A 16,073-nucleotide genomic window follows, 5' to 3' on the forward strand; every position below is an offset into this window, starting at 1 on the left:
ATACATACATACAGCCCCACCCCGTATGTAATGTATATATTCTCTCCCCACCGTATGTATAATTCTCTCCCACCCACCCACCCACCCCCTCCTAATGTACAGTCCCCTCCCCATCATATGTATATACTCTCTGTCAGGATCTATGGGTAACAGTACTGTATATTTGCATATCATATATGTCACAAATGTAACAGTACTATATACCTGTATGTCATGTATGTCCCTATGCCATAAATGTCATGATGTCATATATGTTGTGCATGTCATACATGTCACTATGAATTGAAAATGGGGGACCCTGATGTAAACAAGACAAACGTCTTTCTCTGGTCTGCATCCCCTTAACAATTGTGTGTATTGAGCCATACTGTATTATTTGTACCCATTCTGCAACCTGTTAAATACAATTTTCATTAATTCATTCATTCACAGACAGTAACACAGGACAAAAACACATTTCAACCCCCTCCCTTCCCTAATTATAATTTAAATTGACATTCACGTAAAAGTAAGCTTACTATTCTAATATTATATTCTTGTCTCCAAAGTGTGTGCATGTTTTTTTTCTTCCTGAGGATGACGCCATCCCCCCATCTAAACATGATGTGTTTCTTTTCTCTTCTTGATTGATTGATTGAAAACTTTATTAACAGATTGTAGAATGGGTACAGTACAGTACAGTACAGCTCAATAATTGTTAAGGGGATGCAGACCAGAGAAAGACTTTCGTCTTGTTTACATCAGGGTCCCCCATTTTCAATTCATCATAACATATATGACATACATGACATACAGATAGACAGTACTGCTACATCTATACATTTATGGCATACCAGATTTGCAAATACAGTACTGTTTGTGATACGAAAAGAGTCCAGAAAAGAGACTATATACATTTGACGTAGAAACTGTACATTGGAGGAGGTTGGGTAGGTGGGGTGGGGTTGGGGGGGTGGGGGGGACTGTACATTGGAGGTGGTTCGGTGGGTGGGAGGGGTGGGTGGGTGGGGGAAAACTGTACATTGGAATACTGACAAAACCATACTTGGGCATTTACTGTACATTGGAGGGGGTTGTGTTAGGACATTTACAGGGGCCAGTTTCGAATTGCAGTCTCCCGTAGGTGTTCTTTGAGAGCGTTTTTGAAAGTGGGTAGTGATTCACATTCCTTTACAGCTTTGGGTAGGGCGTTCCACATTGATGTGGCATAATTGCGAAACGTGTTTAGTCCCTTGTTTGAGCTGAATCTGGGTTTGACATGATTTGTGGAGCTCCCTCTGGTGTTGTGATTGTGGTATTCACTGACCTTTGGGAAGTATTTTGACATGTACCTTGGTCGTGTAGTGTATCTTGTAGACCAGGCCCATTGCAAGTTGCTGTACTCTGTCGTCTACTCTAAGCCATCCTAGGTTGTCAAAGTGGGAAGGGGTGATCAAAGTCCTTTTAGCTTGGCCCTCAGAGCCCACCACTTCTAAATATTCTATATATTTTTTAAAGTGACATATAAAAACGCCACTGTGCGTGCATGCACGTGTATGTGTGTGTGGGGGGGCCTCCACAAGAATCTGGCCCAGGGGCCTCTGAAGTCTTAATCTGGCCTTGATCATGAAGTGTACAGTGTACAGTGTGTGGTCCCACCGCTGGTTATCATGAAGTGTACAGTGAGTGGTCCCACCTCTGGTTATCATGAAGTGTACAGTGTACAGTGTACAGTGTGTGGTCCCACCTCTGCCACGGCCACAGCAGTAGAGTTGATCTCTCTGAAGCCCAGCCACCAGCGGATCTGGACAGGAGGGTTACTGGAGGATGTGTGGCAACACAGAGTCACCTCCTTTCCATCGATGGCCCTGAAGGAGCCCAGGACAATCACCTCTGCTGGCTCGACTGTCACAGACACAGACAGACACACATGCGCACGCACGCACACGCACGCACACACGCACGCACGCACGCACGCACGCACACACACACACACACACACACACACACACACACACACACACACACACACACACACACACACACACACACACACACACACACACACACACACACACACACACGCACACACACACACACACACACACACACACACACACACACACACACACACACACACACACACACACACACACACACACACACGTTTGTTTATGTGAAATATGGGGACATTACATAGACTTACATGCATTACAGTATGTAACTAACCTTATCCGTAACATACGGTTATCCTATAACCATAGTTATATGAGTATAGCGAGCGCTCTGCGCTCAAGCGGAACACATCCCATAGCCAGTCTAATACTGAATACATTTCTTCACACATGTACACACCCATCCGCCTGGCCACACCCCCATCCGCTCCTCTACATAAGCGGGGATGTGGCCATACTAACAGCTCCAAGTCTTTCACCACCGAAGGCGAAGACCACGGGGTCCTCAGTGAGTCAGCTCATATAATTATGGTTATAGGATAACCATATGTTATATATCGTATAGCTTACGCTCTGCGCTCAAGTGGAACACAGGAGCTGAGCAGAGCGGAAACTGGACAAATGTACCCGCTGAGGCACCCCACAACCATCAGAACCGGGGAGGACCTGAGCCCCCGGACCCCCCTAGTGGAGGACGGGAGGGAATCGGATCCGACTGTGCGAAGAGGGTTTAGCAACTCAAACGCACAGGGTGAGCAGATCGTGGGACTTACCTTCCCACAGAAGAACCCAAGACTACACAGGCGCGCAACCCACATGCCACTAGAGAACGAACGGGAACACCTGTTCCCGGGCACCTGGTCACGTCGATCCCTACCGTCACCTCCGGGCGTGGGGCGGCTGGCTGCGGCGGACGAGGCACTCCCTCCACTCCTGGCCTTCTTGGACGAAGGCCCAGCAGCGGCGGCGGTGGTGGCGGTGGCAACGGTCGCGGGCCTCTGCCGCCGTTGTTTCCGTCGGCCATCACCGTTGGCATCGGGTCGGGGGAAATGGGGTTGGAGCACAGCGCGCTCCTCCTCCATTTCTCTGCAGGGTACGCCCCTTCCCGGCGGCTATCGCCTGCAGCTGGGTAAGGTGCAGGATGGCTCCAGCCGCCTGGGCGTGAAGGTACTGTTGATGGTCGTCCAATACCGACCCGCCCGCCATCATCCCCGACATGTAGCGCGCTAGCTGCGCAATATTGGACGTCGCAGCTAGGCTCTGAGTCGCGGCGATGTACGCCTGGTCACTCCAGTTAGCCATCTGCCTAGCCGATTTCCCTTGGGGAACCAGCTTCCGCAATGGCTCCCACACCACTTCGGGACAAAGAATGGATGTCATCAGGCTATCAAGCCGAGGCACCCCGTCCTTTAGTCCCTGGACCAAACTCGCCACCCACGTGACTGGCACGTAGGCGGGGGTAAGGCCAGTGATGCGGGAGATTACCTGTCCCTGTTTCACGTAGGCCTCCATTGACGGGAAGAATGGGCAGACAACGCCCGTCTCTCTCACAGGACGACGTTGCCAGAGATGACCTATCATATCATCAGGAACAGGTGCAGGCAGAGGCTGCGGCAACGCCACGCCATTAGCGGCTGCGGCGGCCGCCATGAGCTCGGGGAACAAGGCACGTAACTCCCCTAGCACACCTCCCTCCACGTCGCCCGCGTCCCTCACATACGGGAGGCTGCCATGTCGGGCGCCACCATCCGACGCGGCAGATAGCTGGGCATCTTGTCTCAGGGTCGGAGGTTCTAACCCAACACTGGAGAACAAGGGACCCCAAGGAGACGCAACACTCCCTGCCACACCCCAAGGGGGAGAATGATGCGAATCCATTGGGGCATCAAACAAGAGCGCTCTCGCCCCCTCCATGTGATCCTCAGTTTCCATCGGAAATGGAGATAGGGCAAGAGCACTCTCGTTCGGCTCCAGCACATCCCCAAAGCCAGGCCGTTCGCCCCTGCAGCTCGCCGCCCTACGACGGGAGCGAGCAGAGGCGAAGAGCCTGCGTCGCAAATCCCCAGGCACCAGAGGAGCTGTCGGCCTTTTGGCCGACCGTCCACTGGCGGGGGAACCAGGGCCGGAACCAGGCCATCTCACGGGAGACAGCGGCTCAACGGCCCCTCGGAGAGGCAGACTCACCACCGGGCGCCGCTCGGGCGTATCTGACTGCCACGACCGTGGAGTCAGAGCAGCCCCACGACGCACGGCAGACGCGGCAATGGAGAAACGCTGGTGAAGGGTGACGTTGTGAGCGTTCGAACCCCCCGAAGGTGCAGACATTATGACTTAGCTTTTCTCGAAAATTGGCGAGAGAGAGAAAAAATAAGATACAATGTCCACGTAGCTCCTTTCCAACAACTATTTTGGCATTAAACTCAAGTGGTGTATACAGACACTTGTCGGTGGTGAAAATAGGAGCTGTTAGTATGGCCACATCCCCGCTTATGTAGAGGAGCGGATGGGGGTGTGGCCAGGCGGATGGGTGTGTACATGTGAAGAAATGTATTCAGTATTAGACTGGCTATGGGATGTGTTCCACTTGAGCGCAGAGCGTAAGCTATACGATATATAACCATAACCTAACCTAACCATAACCATAACATAACCATAATCATAACCATAACCTAACCCTAACCATAACCTAATTTGTGTTATGGGGACACCCAAATTTGTCCCCATAATGTTTTTGGTACCCATTGTGTAAACAAGTCAGTGTCCCCTGTAGTATAGCAATACAAGTACACACACACCTACACACACACACACCTACACACGCACACACCTTCAGACTGCATGCAGGCGAAAGTGGCCCATATCTGAATTATTTGCTCAAATAAGTTTTTTTCACGACAGTGTGAACAGCACAAATCACATGGAATAAGATACAGGTCTGATCTTTTGCAACGGGACCTCAGTCTGAACAGCCGTGCGACTTTCATGCGACTCTTACGTCACTCTAGATCAGGGGTCAGCAACCTTTTTGACATGGAGTGCCTGTTTGAAATATAGTTGTAACTAGTGTGCCTCAACAATATTCCATGCATCGTATTTTTTTTTCTCATAATCAGGTCTTTTTAATGATAATTTTTACATTATTACATCATTATTGTTATTGTTATTATTAACAATATTATTATGATGGTTGTATCAACCCTAAATCTGAGTTGGGGGGGGGGGGGGGGGCGAATGCAATGCAGACAAACAACTGCATACAGTGCGACCATTTCACTCACATTTGCCCATACATTTTTGGACACATCACACACCATCGGTGTGTGTACTGTACGTGTGCTGTCATAGCTCCACCTACAGGCCTAATGGAGAACACCAGGACAACACCAGGATGTGAATGGAGGGTGAATGTGAGGTATATTGTGTAAATACGTTTTGATTGATCGCAAGACTACACTGTAAAAGAAATAATAATAATAAGAGTCCCAGAACTTAAAAATATTGAGTTCAGTTAATTGTGCATTAAGGTTTTCAGTTTTCAATCCATAATAAGTTAACAGAAAAATAAGTACACAACCACATTATTTCAACCTAATAAAACTATGTTTATTGTCATTGTCAAGAACACAAGTTGACTTGGTAATACTCACATTTTGAGTAAAAAAAATGGCTTTTAACATGTGCAATGTTCAATGAAATAGAAAAATAAATAATAAAATGTGTTGATTAATCCCACTGGTCATAATGGTGACCGTAATAATGTTTTTGTTATAAGGCTCTGCAAATGTTACTGAATGATGTAGCAATGTATTTCCAGCTAAATTGAAATAATAAACAAATAAAGGGTCTCAATTAAATATGTGGTAGTAAAAATAACCTGTGGGAGGATTTCAATAAGATAAATGCGACAACAGTGCAAAATATTTCACTATAATATTTAAAAAAAAAAGAAATTATACTTTTTTTTCTTTTTTGTTTTGTTTACTGCTGCCCCCTGTGCCTATGAAAATGCCCCCGCGTGCCTGTGCAGGCATGCGTGCCTAGGGTTGCCTACCCCTGCTCTAGATTGACATTTTGTCAAAAGACTTTATGACCACCTTCTTTATTGTTCATTTGCGCATGCGGGTCATTTCAGGAGCGTGACCGCTTTCACACTGGAATTTGATCCTGGCCACATTTATCAAATAATGTGAACAGCCAAACAAAAACTAAAAAATCCTCATCCCAATCACTGTGGTAGGGAGTGAAACGCACAGGGTGAGAGGGGAACATAAAATGATCTGAAATCACACCCAGAAGCAACTTGTCTTCTCCACCGGTGGTTTTCTAAAAAGTCTGCATAGCTTCAGCTACCGGGGGACACACAGGGTACGAGAGCTGCAGGCAGATAGATGCAGCAGCGTTGCTCTGGGAGGGAACACACAGACTGGGGACTATAAGCCGGTCCTGGCAGACATGTGGGGGGATCATGTATGTAAAATCCTCGCTCTCGCACAGAAGCGGAGGTGTACTGTACTGTCGGCTACATGTGCCACACATGAGGCGCCTCGGGGTGATGGAGGGATATTCATGTCGAAACGACAGTGACTCTCGTACCTGCCAACACTCTTTTATAAAATCCTTTTCTGCTTTCTACGTGGGATATACTGTTGGCACAGATTAGATTTGGAGACCGTCTAGTAGTGAAATCTCCTTCTCACACTACGCTTAATTATTTCTGCAAAACCTGGCAACCGAGAGGGGAACGTAAAACTCCTCAGTAACTGCGCAGTCAGCAGCCTCTGCTCTGGCGCGGTGAGGGCGGACAAAGCCCCCAAAATGAGAGAATATTCCTGCAGATTTCTCTCCATCTAGGGTGAAATATTTCCCCTTTCAAAACTAAAGCCGCAGCAGCTCTCTCTCTCTCTCTCTCTCTCTCTCTCTCTCTCTCTCTCTCTCTCTCTCTCTCTCTCTCTCTCTCTCTCTCTCTCCATAAGAAACAGTAACTAATATTTGCAGTTCTCAGTTGTCGTGAAGCAGGAATATTCAGAATATAACACTCTAACACACACAGGTCAGATACACACTTTCATACACACACACACACACACACACACACACACACACACACACACACACACACACACACACACACACACACACACACACACACACACACACACACACACACACACACACACACACACACACACACACACACACACACACACACACACACACACACACACACACACACACACACACACACACACACACACACACACACACACACACACACACACACACACACACACACACACACACACACACACACACACACACACACACACACACACACACACAGAGAAAGCCATACCAGTCTAACCAGTTGAGAACAGTGGGTGTTACCAGACTTCTCATTGTTAACGTGTGTAATGGATCAATCCACCTTTACGTGGCAGGGGTCAGGAAAGTAGATTTAAGAACTATAAGACCATTTATTGAGACAGAACGTAGCTGTCATTTTTGGAGAGTGGACCTAGCGTTTGTCTTTTTGCCATTCTTGTTGAATAAACCCCACGAAAGAAACCATCTCAGCTTTTCCTTTGTTCCAGCCTTCTACTTTTTTATAAACAGCTTTTGAACACAGAATTATCATCAGTCACAAAAGTAACTTCACTACAAGTCATGGTGAATATTTTATTATGGCACATTTAGCTATGTCTTATGAGATTTATTTTCAGTTATGAAAATAATAATAAAATGTCTTTGTCTCTATTTGTCCAGTGTTGGAGTAGGGGGTTAGTCGGGCGATATGAACACTACAGGGGGGACTGAGTTTGAATAGTCCGCTTCCATTCATTGTGCTAAGCTAGGCTAACGGGCAGCCAGATATACAGTAAGAACGCACAGAGAGGAAACTGGTATCCATCTTCTTGTCTAGTTTCAAGTTCAAGTTTCTTTATTAGTTGTCATACAAAAATACAGAATACTTTTATATAAAATGCTTCTTTCTGTTTTGCTCCAGTGATTGTGCTAGATAAAAATAGATAAGTATACAATAAGTATAATACACACACTCTCTGTGAGGATTGGTCCTATACCGCACGCTTCCAGGTACCAATTGCCCTCACGCACCTGAAGTGAGTTTCAAATCAGCTCGGTGGAGCCCTTATATATTCTGGGGTTCTGTACGTTCTGTGTCGGGTCATTTTGCTTACCACTACCTGCTGCTTGTTCCTCCTGTGTGTTTCTCCGTCGTTTCTCCAGAACGTCTTTGGAAGTCGCCGCTCTTGCTCCTCTCTGCCATCCGTGGATCTGTGCCTCGTAGATCGCTTTGCGCAATTGCGCCTTGGTGAGTTTTGGAAACGTACTTTTTTGGATGCTCTGTTTTTTCCTCGCATTTTCCTGGACTCGGGACCTTTCTGTTTTTTGTGTGTTTGGGTAAACACTGAAGATGTGTCGCTTGTGTTAGTACTGGACTCAGCTAAATAATACTGGACTGCCTCGTATTCCATACGCTCGTTTATTGACATTCTCTCTCTCTCTGTTCCTCCCAGAGTGGATGTCCAAGTAGCTGCAGAGCCGCAGAGTCAGAGGCGCAACGCCACAGTGCCGTCTCTGCTCTGAGCCGAGCTGCAGAGCCGCAGAGCCTACTCCGCCCAAGGACATTCTCCCCTTGTGCTTTTTGTTGTTTTTGCTCTTCTCTGTTTTGGAAATAAATACGCCCTGGTTTTTGGCTAACTCTGAACTACCTGTCTGTGCCGTGCTGTTGGGGTTGTTTACAAACCATAACACTCTCTCTGGAGAAGACGGTAAGCTAATTTCCCAAAATGTTGACGTGTTCCTTTAACACAGGGATTGCAAAAATGTATTGAGTGGCATTTAAGGTCCCGGCTATCACTGTCTGGTCTTGCAGTGGAAACCGGCCTATAGTGAGAGACTCAACGTGCCTACAGAGAGGAAGGGGGGGAGGCACAAGCGGGTTGAATATTAATTCCGTATGTATTTTATTGTCGCTGAAAGAAACAAACATCTTCAATCTGAAAGAAGAGAAATATATAATCTATTACCCGTTGGCGTTATTATCGTTGCACAAAGTGCAGCCTTTATACTGCCTCAGGAATGTGCATTGAAGCGATTCAGCTAAATTAGCCGGCTATAAAAGCGGCTCCAGAGCGGAGGCCGACTGAAATATGGGCCGCGGCCATAATCACCATTAGTTTCATTAATGATATTAGCATTGGAATTTGTGCTGGGACAGCAAAAGTATTGGTATTGGAGTTAAGACAAGAATTATATTCCTTCGCCTCGTGTCCATATCCTCGATTGCAGGGCTTTGTCTGCGTGTGTGTGCATGTAATTGTGTGTGTGTATGTAGCCATGAGTCATAGCAGGGCTTTGTGTGTGTGTATTTGTCTGTGTGTGTGTGTCTGTGCATGTGTCTGTGCATGTGCATGTGTGTGTGTGTGTGTGTGTGTGTGTGTGTGTGTGTGTGTGTGTGCCCGCACGTCTCTGTATGTGCACGTGTATGCAAATGTGTACAGTGCGTGCGTGGGTGGGGTGCAATTGTGTGTGCATGTGTCTGTGTGCGTGTGGACGCGCGCAACTGCGCATGCACACGTGTATGTGTGTGAGTGTAGGTGCGTGCGCCGACGTGCGCCGTGCGCTTGGTTAAACATGCAGGTTGACTCACAGAGAACGGTGATTTGGCGGCTGAGAGACAGAGAGGACGGGGACACCTGGTTGACGCTCTCACACCTCAGCACGGCCTGGTTGTCCCCCGGGACCACCTGCAGTTGCAGCACGCTGCTGGACGTCTGGGCCTCCGTGTCCTCCTCCCAGCTTGTGGACAGAACCTCGCCGTTCTGATATGCGTATTGGACACACGGGGGACACGCATGAAGCAACAATGACACAAATTCACAAATTCACATGCAAACATATCGGTGAATATAAAATACATCCGCTGGTGTTTTTTCTCCCGTTTCTCCCTGTTGTTGTCAAAAGGAAAAGTAACAACACACACATACATGTACACACATACACACATACAAGCTCACACACGAATGAATAATTGACACTCCGACATACCACTTTACAATGTAGAGTGGAAATTGAGGGAGAGAGAGAGAGAGAGAGAGAGAGAGAGAGAGAGAGAGAGAGAGAGAGAGAAACTGAGGGAACATAATCCACAGTGTACATTATGTACTAATTGTGAGTTTGCTGAAAGTTGAACTACTATTGGTCATCTACCCCAGTTCATCAGAGAGTACAGGATGTGGACCTGCTGGAGCTGTGAACATAGACCTTTTCAGAAGTATTCTGTTGCTATTCCATTGCTGGGGGAACAGCTTTGGCCCCTGTTTATTTCCTGTCAGCAATCAAGGAAACTATAAAAGAAGGAAGGGTCATTGTGTCACTCTGTAGCACGTGTACGCACATTGGTGCCAAGTGTGGAAACTCCGACATTGAGTTGAATGGGGTCAGCCATCTCCTTGTTTATTTCAGTTCTATTGCATTCTGGCCTCCGCTCAGCGTCAGTCTGCACACAACTCACTCCAGTGACGTGCACTGAATAAAAACTTCACAATGTACCTTTACATACCAACATCCGTCTGACCACACCCCCATCCGCTACCTACATAAGCAGGGGTGGGGCCACACACTCATCTCCTTCTCAAATTTCATCCACAAGATAGTGCCTGTTATATACCCCACTTGGTCATTAACCAAACATGTGACCATGCTTGGTGTTTTGTTTTTACTATGTGATTGTTGTGTGATGTTTCTTCCCTCGGCTCATTCCTCTATAGGCATCAACTAAAGGGACTCTTGATGACCTGATGGTATTCTGTACAAAGACTATAACTGGACTATCTGGACTGAATGTCTATTATAGATATATATTCTCAGTGTCTGACTTGATATGTCTATGTCTAGCACTGGTAGGAGACACGAAGGAGTGACTGGTTGTCTTGTTTTTTTTTATAAATTTTTTGTTTGTTTCTTTTGGGAGGGGGGAGGGTATATATTTTGAAATCTTTGTCACTGTAATGTCTTGATTTTGTCTGTCCTGTCTGCTTTGTTTGTCTGTTGAAACAATGAATAAAAATAATATCAAGACCATGCTCTATGCCTCCTCTACCTGGTCAATAACCAAACATGTGACCATGCTCTAGGCCCTACCTGGCCTCAATGTGCACTAACCAAACCCTGGATGCTAGGTGGGGTAGACGGCTGGAGAGATAAAAAAAAAACATTCAGAATGTGGATGTTAGAAAAGGTCTACAGAACGGGTTACCTTAGTCCAGTGCAGAGTGGCCAGAGGGTTCCCTCCCTGCGACACGCACACCAGGTTGAGCGTCTTCCCTGCTCTCACCTCCTGCCTCTCCAGGCCGTGGATGACTGGAGTCTGTGGCGGGACTGCAAGGGAGGGAGAAAGAGAGAGAGAGAGAGAGAGAGAGAGAGAGAGAGAGAACATTTTTATAAATAGGACGTAGAGAAGTGGATGACAGGCCGACGGGAATGAAGAGTGATAGGAGGGAGGTGGGGACGGGGGACGGGGGAGCGAGGCGAAACACACAGGCGAAGCGGCGCGCGGGGTGACAAAGAGTGGAAAATATACGGCAGGATGAGAGGACTCTTCGCGGCTGAATAGGGACCGTCTCTATTTGTTGTGACAGGCCCGATAAATTGGGCACATTCAACATGACTGTGGGATAAGAGGTCCGGATCTGATGAAAGCATTAAGTATTAAGGGGTCGCGGGTGAACTGGATCCAGTCCATAAAGCAAAATAACAGATGTTTAAACAGTAATAAGGCAAACGTGGAATATGAATAAATTACAGCCTCCTTGAATAAAATATACGCTGTAAAATAAATTAGGGAGGGACGAGTCTTTGTTATTGCCGCAATCAGTTTCGGGGAGCGGGGTTCGTGTGTGCGTGTGCGTGTGCGTGTGTGTGTGTGCGTGTGTGTGTGCGTGTGTGGACCATGGGCCCCGGTGTGACAAATGGCCACCTCACTAACAATCTGCCGGACTGAAAATGGCCACCGCGCCGGGGCTTTGATGGGCCGGCGTGCTGAGTAAGACTGCCACGGTGGTGGTCCTGGGGAGTTCTGCTACATTAGCACTCAGCGCAGAGCCCTGTTGTTTAATACGGAGCGAGCGGGGATACAGAGCGAGAAGTACTCACAGTTTACCGGCGGTGGTTGAGGCAGCGGTGTTTAATGCGGAGGAGGATGGATAGAGACAACATTAAGGTGTCTAGTCATCCTGTGGATTATACGGGGGCGGCGGCTGGAGGGAGAGAAGGCGCCGCGCTGCAGGTGTCAGCGGCCATGCTAGACTTTAATCAACAACGTGATTTAGGGGCCCCGGGGAGAAGCAGGTGGGTGGACCGCTGGCCTAAACAATCAATTACCCCAACGGATCAACAAAGTGTGGAAAGAGAAACAGTAGAACTCGTATATTGGCCCAGGCGGCGGGGTTTGTACGCCTAACAGCGGTCGGCCTACGCTTGTCTCCCTGCCAAGTAAAAGGACAAACAGCGGGGGTCAAAAAACACAAGAAGAGACAGCACGTGGGGAAGAGGCACGCGGGGTAGGTAAACATGTCTTTGTGTGCTACAATCACACGCTTGTTACGTAACATCAAAGCGCTGGTGGTGATACGGACAGAAAGACTGCCCCAGGGGCCGAGCTTCCTACAGGAGATATAGGCGGTTGCCTAGGGCGCCACCCAGAGGGGGGCGCCAAAATAATAAAAAAAATATCGAATTTTTTTTTTTTAAAGAATTCGTTTTATTTGTAATTTCTTTTTGTTGCTTGGTGCAGTTTTGGCGCCCCCCTCTATATCTGCAACCATTATTTTTACATTCAAAAAGGTGTTCACAGTCAGAACATGCTAGAGCGCTGTGCATTGATGGGTATCGGTCAAGTGTTTATAGAATTGAGTGTCGAGGAAAGAAATACTAACGTTAGAGAACTATGAAGAGACAAAAGCCATCCGGGGCGCAGTATAAAAAGAGAAGAAAAGAAGAAGAGAAACATGCCAAGGTGAAAGGTATGCAATTTTGTACAACTTCCAATACCTGCCACACCAAGAGCTGATGAAGCAAGCAGAGGCACTTGTATACACCTTAAACCATGGAGGGCAATCTGATTTGGATGGGAAGGAGCTGGCTCAGGAGTTGGAAAATGTACCTGACTTGCCATCAAAGAGCATGACAACTCTTGAGTTGTTGAAATTCATACACACAAAGCAGCTCACAGAAATATATCCCAACTTGTGTATTGCTCTGCGGATCAGTGCAACGCTACCAGTAACAGTAGCTTCAGCCGAGAGGAGTTTTTCCAAATTAAAACTCTTGAAAACATACTTGAGGTCAACCATGGCTCAAGAACGCCTCAGTGGTCTGGCTGTAATCAGTATTAACCAATGAGGTTGGTGGTCAGATTTCATAATGATGTGATTGATGACTTTGCAGCGAGGAAGGCCAGAAGGATTGCACTGTAAATGGAAACCAGTAGGAGCTACAGGCTAACCTTGAAGTGTGATGATAGGGAGTGGAATTTAAATAGTTCTTGAGACAAAGTGAATTTGTAATCTTTATTTATTTGTTTGTTTATTTAGCAATTGTATTTTGATTATATATGTGTAACATATTTTACAATACATAATTTTCTTTTAAAGCAAATTTGCACGTTATTTTATTGTTTGTTATTGTTATTATTATTATTGATTGTTAGCTACGTTGTTTGTTTTAATTCTTTAGTGTGCACTTTATATTTCATCTTAATTTTCTCTAATAGCAAATTTGCACATTATTTTATTGTTTGTTATTGTTATTATTATTGTGTGTTTGCTAAGTTGTTATTTGTTTTAATTCTTTAGTCACATTACATTTATTCTTAGCTCTTGTTCTTGCTTGTAAAAAATAAAGGTGCAGTACTTTACTGTATAACTGTTAAGATGTTTTGATTTTTTTTGGGGGGGGGCGCAGTGGTGAAGCTCGCCTAGGGTGCCAAATGTGCTAGGTCCGTCCGTCCCCCCCCCCCCCCCTCAGTAATGTTGAACTTGATTAATAAGCGGGCAGAAACATGGCTTTTACTTGAATTTGAGGACTGCATACTTTTTTTGAAAAGCTTAGTTTTATACTTTATAGTTATAGCACATGCATAAGCCTGGTCTCTTTTGAAAGATAACATTCTGAAGTTATTCATGCAAAAAAGGAAATTAACTTTTAGTGCTACTGAAATAGAGTACCATAGGGCTGAACTTGAGTTGAACTTGTGTACTAAAATGTGTCTGTAGCAGTTACAAAAAAAAAGATAATAATAATAATAATAATAATAATAATAATAATAATAATAATAATAATAATAATAATAATAATAATAATAATAATAATAATAATAATAATAATAATAATAATAATAATAATAATAATAATAATAATAATAATAATAATAATAATAATAATAATAATAATAATAATAATAATAATAATAATAATAGGTATAAGCTGGAAAACACTGCAAATCCATAGCCTGAAATCTTATGTATACAGGTCAACATTTTCAAAAAATCCGTTCAGAAATTAATCTTCTAGAGAGATTCGGGTAAACCGTGTGCCAAGAAAAAAGCTCTCCATAGATTCGGGTAAACCGTGTGCCAAGAAAAAAGCTCTCCATTTCTCCATTTCCTCATCCACGTCTATTCATTAGAAAAGGTTTTCACTTCTGATTTTCGCTCATCACCTTTCACCTAGATCCCTTATTCGCACACCCCCATGTGGGGTATCATTGGAAAGCTACACTCATTGGCTACAACCCTGACCAATAATTCGCAATTGGCGGATGATTGACAGTTCTAGAGCGTCAGGAGTCTGGGGTGGTAATCTGACGCTAGCGCGTAAAAAATTGCACGCCTGACATATCATCATGTAACTCGAGAACCGAGGTACGTATTTGGTCAATTGAAGTGGCATTCGAACGGCAATAAATAGAGCTATAATTCTGTCATTTATATGTTGGGCGAAAAATGCAGCCTCGAGGTGCTAAACGCTCGCAAGTGCTCTCAACGTGCGTGATGGCCCATTTATGCCCTCCTCCTGTTAAGAGGTTAAAGAGATTAATGGCAAAATGTAAAAAGGTGACGACGGCAACAGTTGATCGTTCTCCGACTCTGAATTCATCGAAACTAGGGATGTACTGATTTTCCACTGCCCCTTTTCCACTGCCGATAACGCAACAGCATCCTACCGTGGGAAAGGGGAAAACCGTTGAAGGCCTAGGACAGTATAATGATCTTTTATGTCATCACCGGCCCATATCTGTTTTAGCCATTCAGCCCCATATCTGATACCCTGTTTTAGCTCGCCATCTGCCCCATATCTGATACCCAGTGATGTACGATCGTTCATGAACTCGTTCATATTTTGGGCGAACGTGAACTGAACGTACTGTATTTCTGTTAGATGAACGTAATTGTGAACGCGTTCTGCTCTATCACAGTATAACTTAGTTCAAAAGTGTGCCTGATTTGGGACCGGCACGCGCACACACACTTTGTGTGTGTGTTTGTTTGCAGGAGGGGCGGTTGTAAAATTGTCAGTCGTGTAAAATATCTATCTATCTATCTATCTATCTATCTATCTATCTATCTATCTATCTATCTATCTATCTATCTATCTATCTATCTATCTATCTATCTATCTATCTATCTATCTATCTATCTATCTATCTATCTATCTATCTATCTATCTATCTATCTATCTATCTATCTATCTATCTATCTATCTATCTATCTATCTATCTATCTATCTATCTATCTATCTATCTATCTATCTATCTATCTATCTATCTATCTATCTATCTATCTATCTATCTATCTATCTATCTATCTATCTATCTATCTATCTATCTATCTATCTATCTATCTATCTATCTATCTATCTATCTATCTATCTATCTATCTATCTATCTATCTATCTATCTATCTATCTATCTATCTATCTATCTATCTATCTATCTATCTATCTATCTATCTATCTATCTATCTATCTATCTATCTATCTATCTATCTATCTATCTATCTATCTATCTATCTATCTATCTATCTATCTATCTATCTATCTATCTATCTATCTATCTAT

The 16,073-nt window shown here is 45.0% G+C and overlaps 1 protein-coding gene across 1 annotated transcript in view; it reads right to left on the bottom strand.

The window, feature by feature from the left end:
- Positions 1 to 16,073, bottom strand: part of nphs1 (NPHS1 adhesion molecule, nephrin) — a gene marked incomplete at its 3' end in the record, with an annotated part of 212,975 nt that overhangs the window by 120,058 nt on the left and 76,844 nt on the right. The window contains exons 6-8 of the mRNA XM_084336716.1: positions 11,215 to 11,336; positions 9,607 to 9,778; positions 1,727 to 1,884 (exon numbers count right to left, since the gene is read on the bottom strand). Coding sequence (XP_084192842.1) covers positions 1,727 to 1,884; positions 9,607 to 9,778; positions 11,215 to 11,336 — 452 coding nt within the window. The remainder of the gene's footprint in view (positions 1 to 1,726; positions 1,885 to 9,606; positions 9,779 to 11,214; positions 11,337 to 16,073) is intronic.

This window comes from Notolepis coatsorum (assembly GCF_963971535.1).
Source record: "Notolepis coatsorum genome assembly, chromosome: 19".
NCBI classification, from domain to species: Eukaryota; Metazoa; Chordata; class Actinopteri; order Aulopiformes; family Paralepididae; genus Notolepis; species Notolepis coatsorum.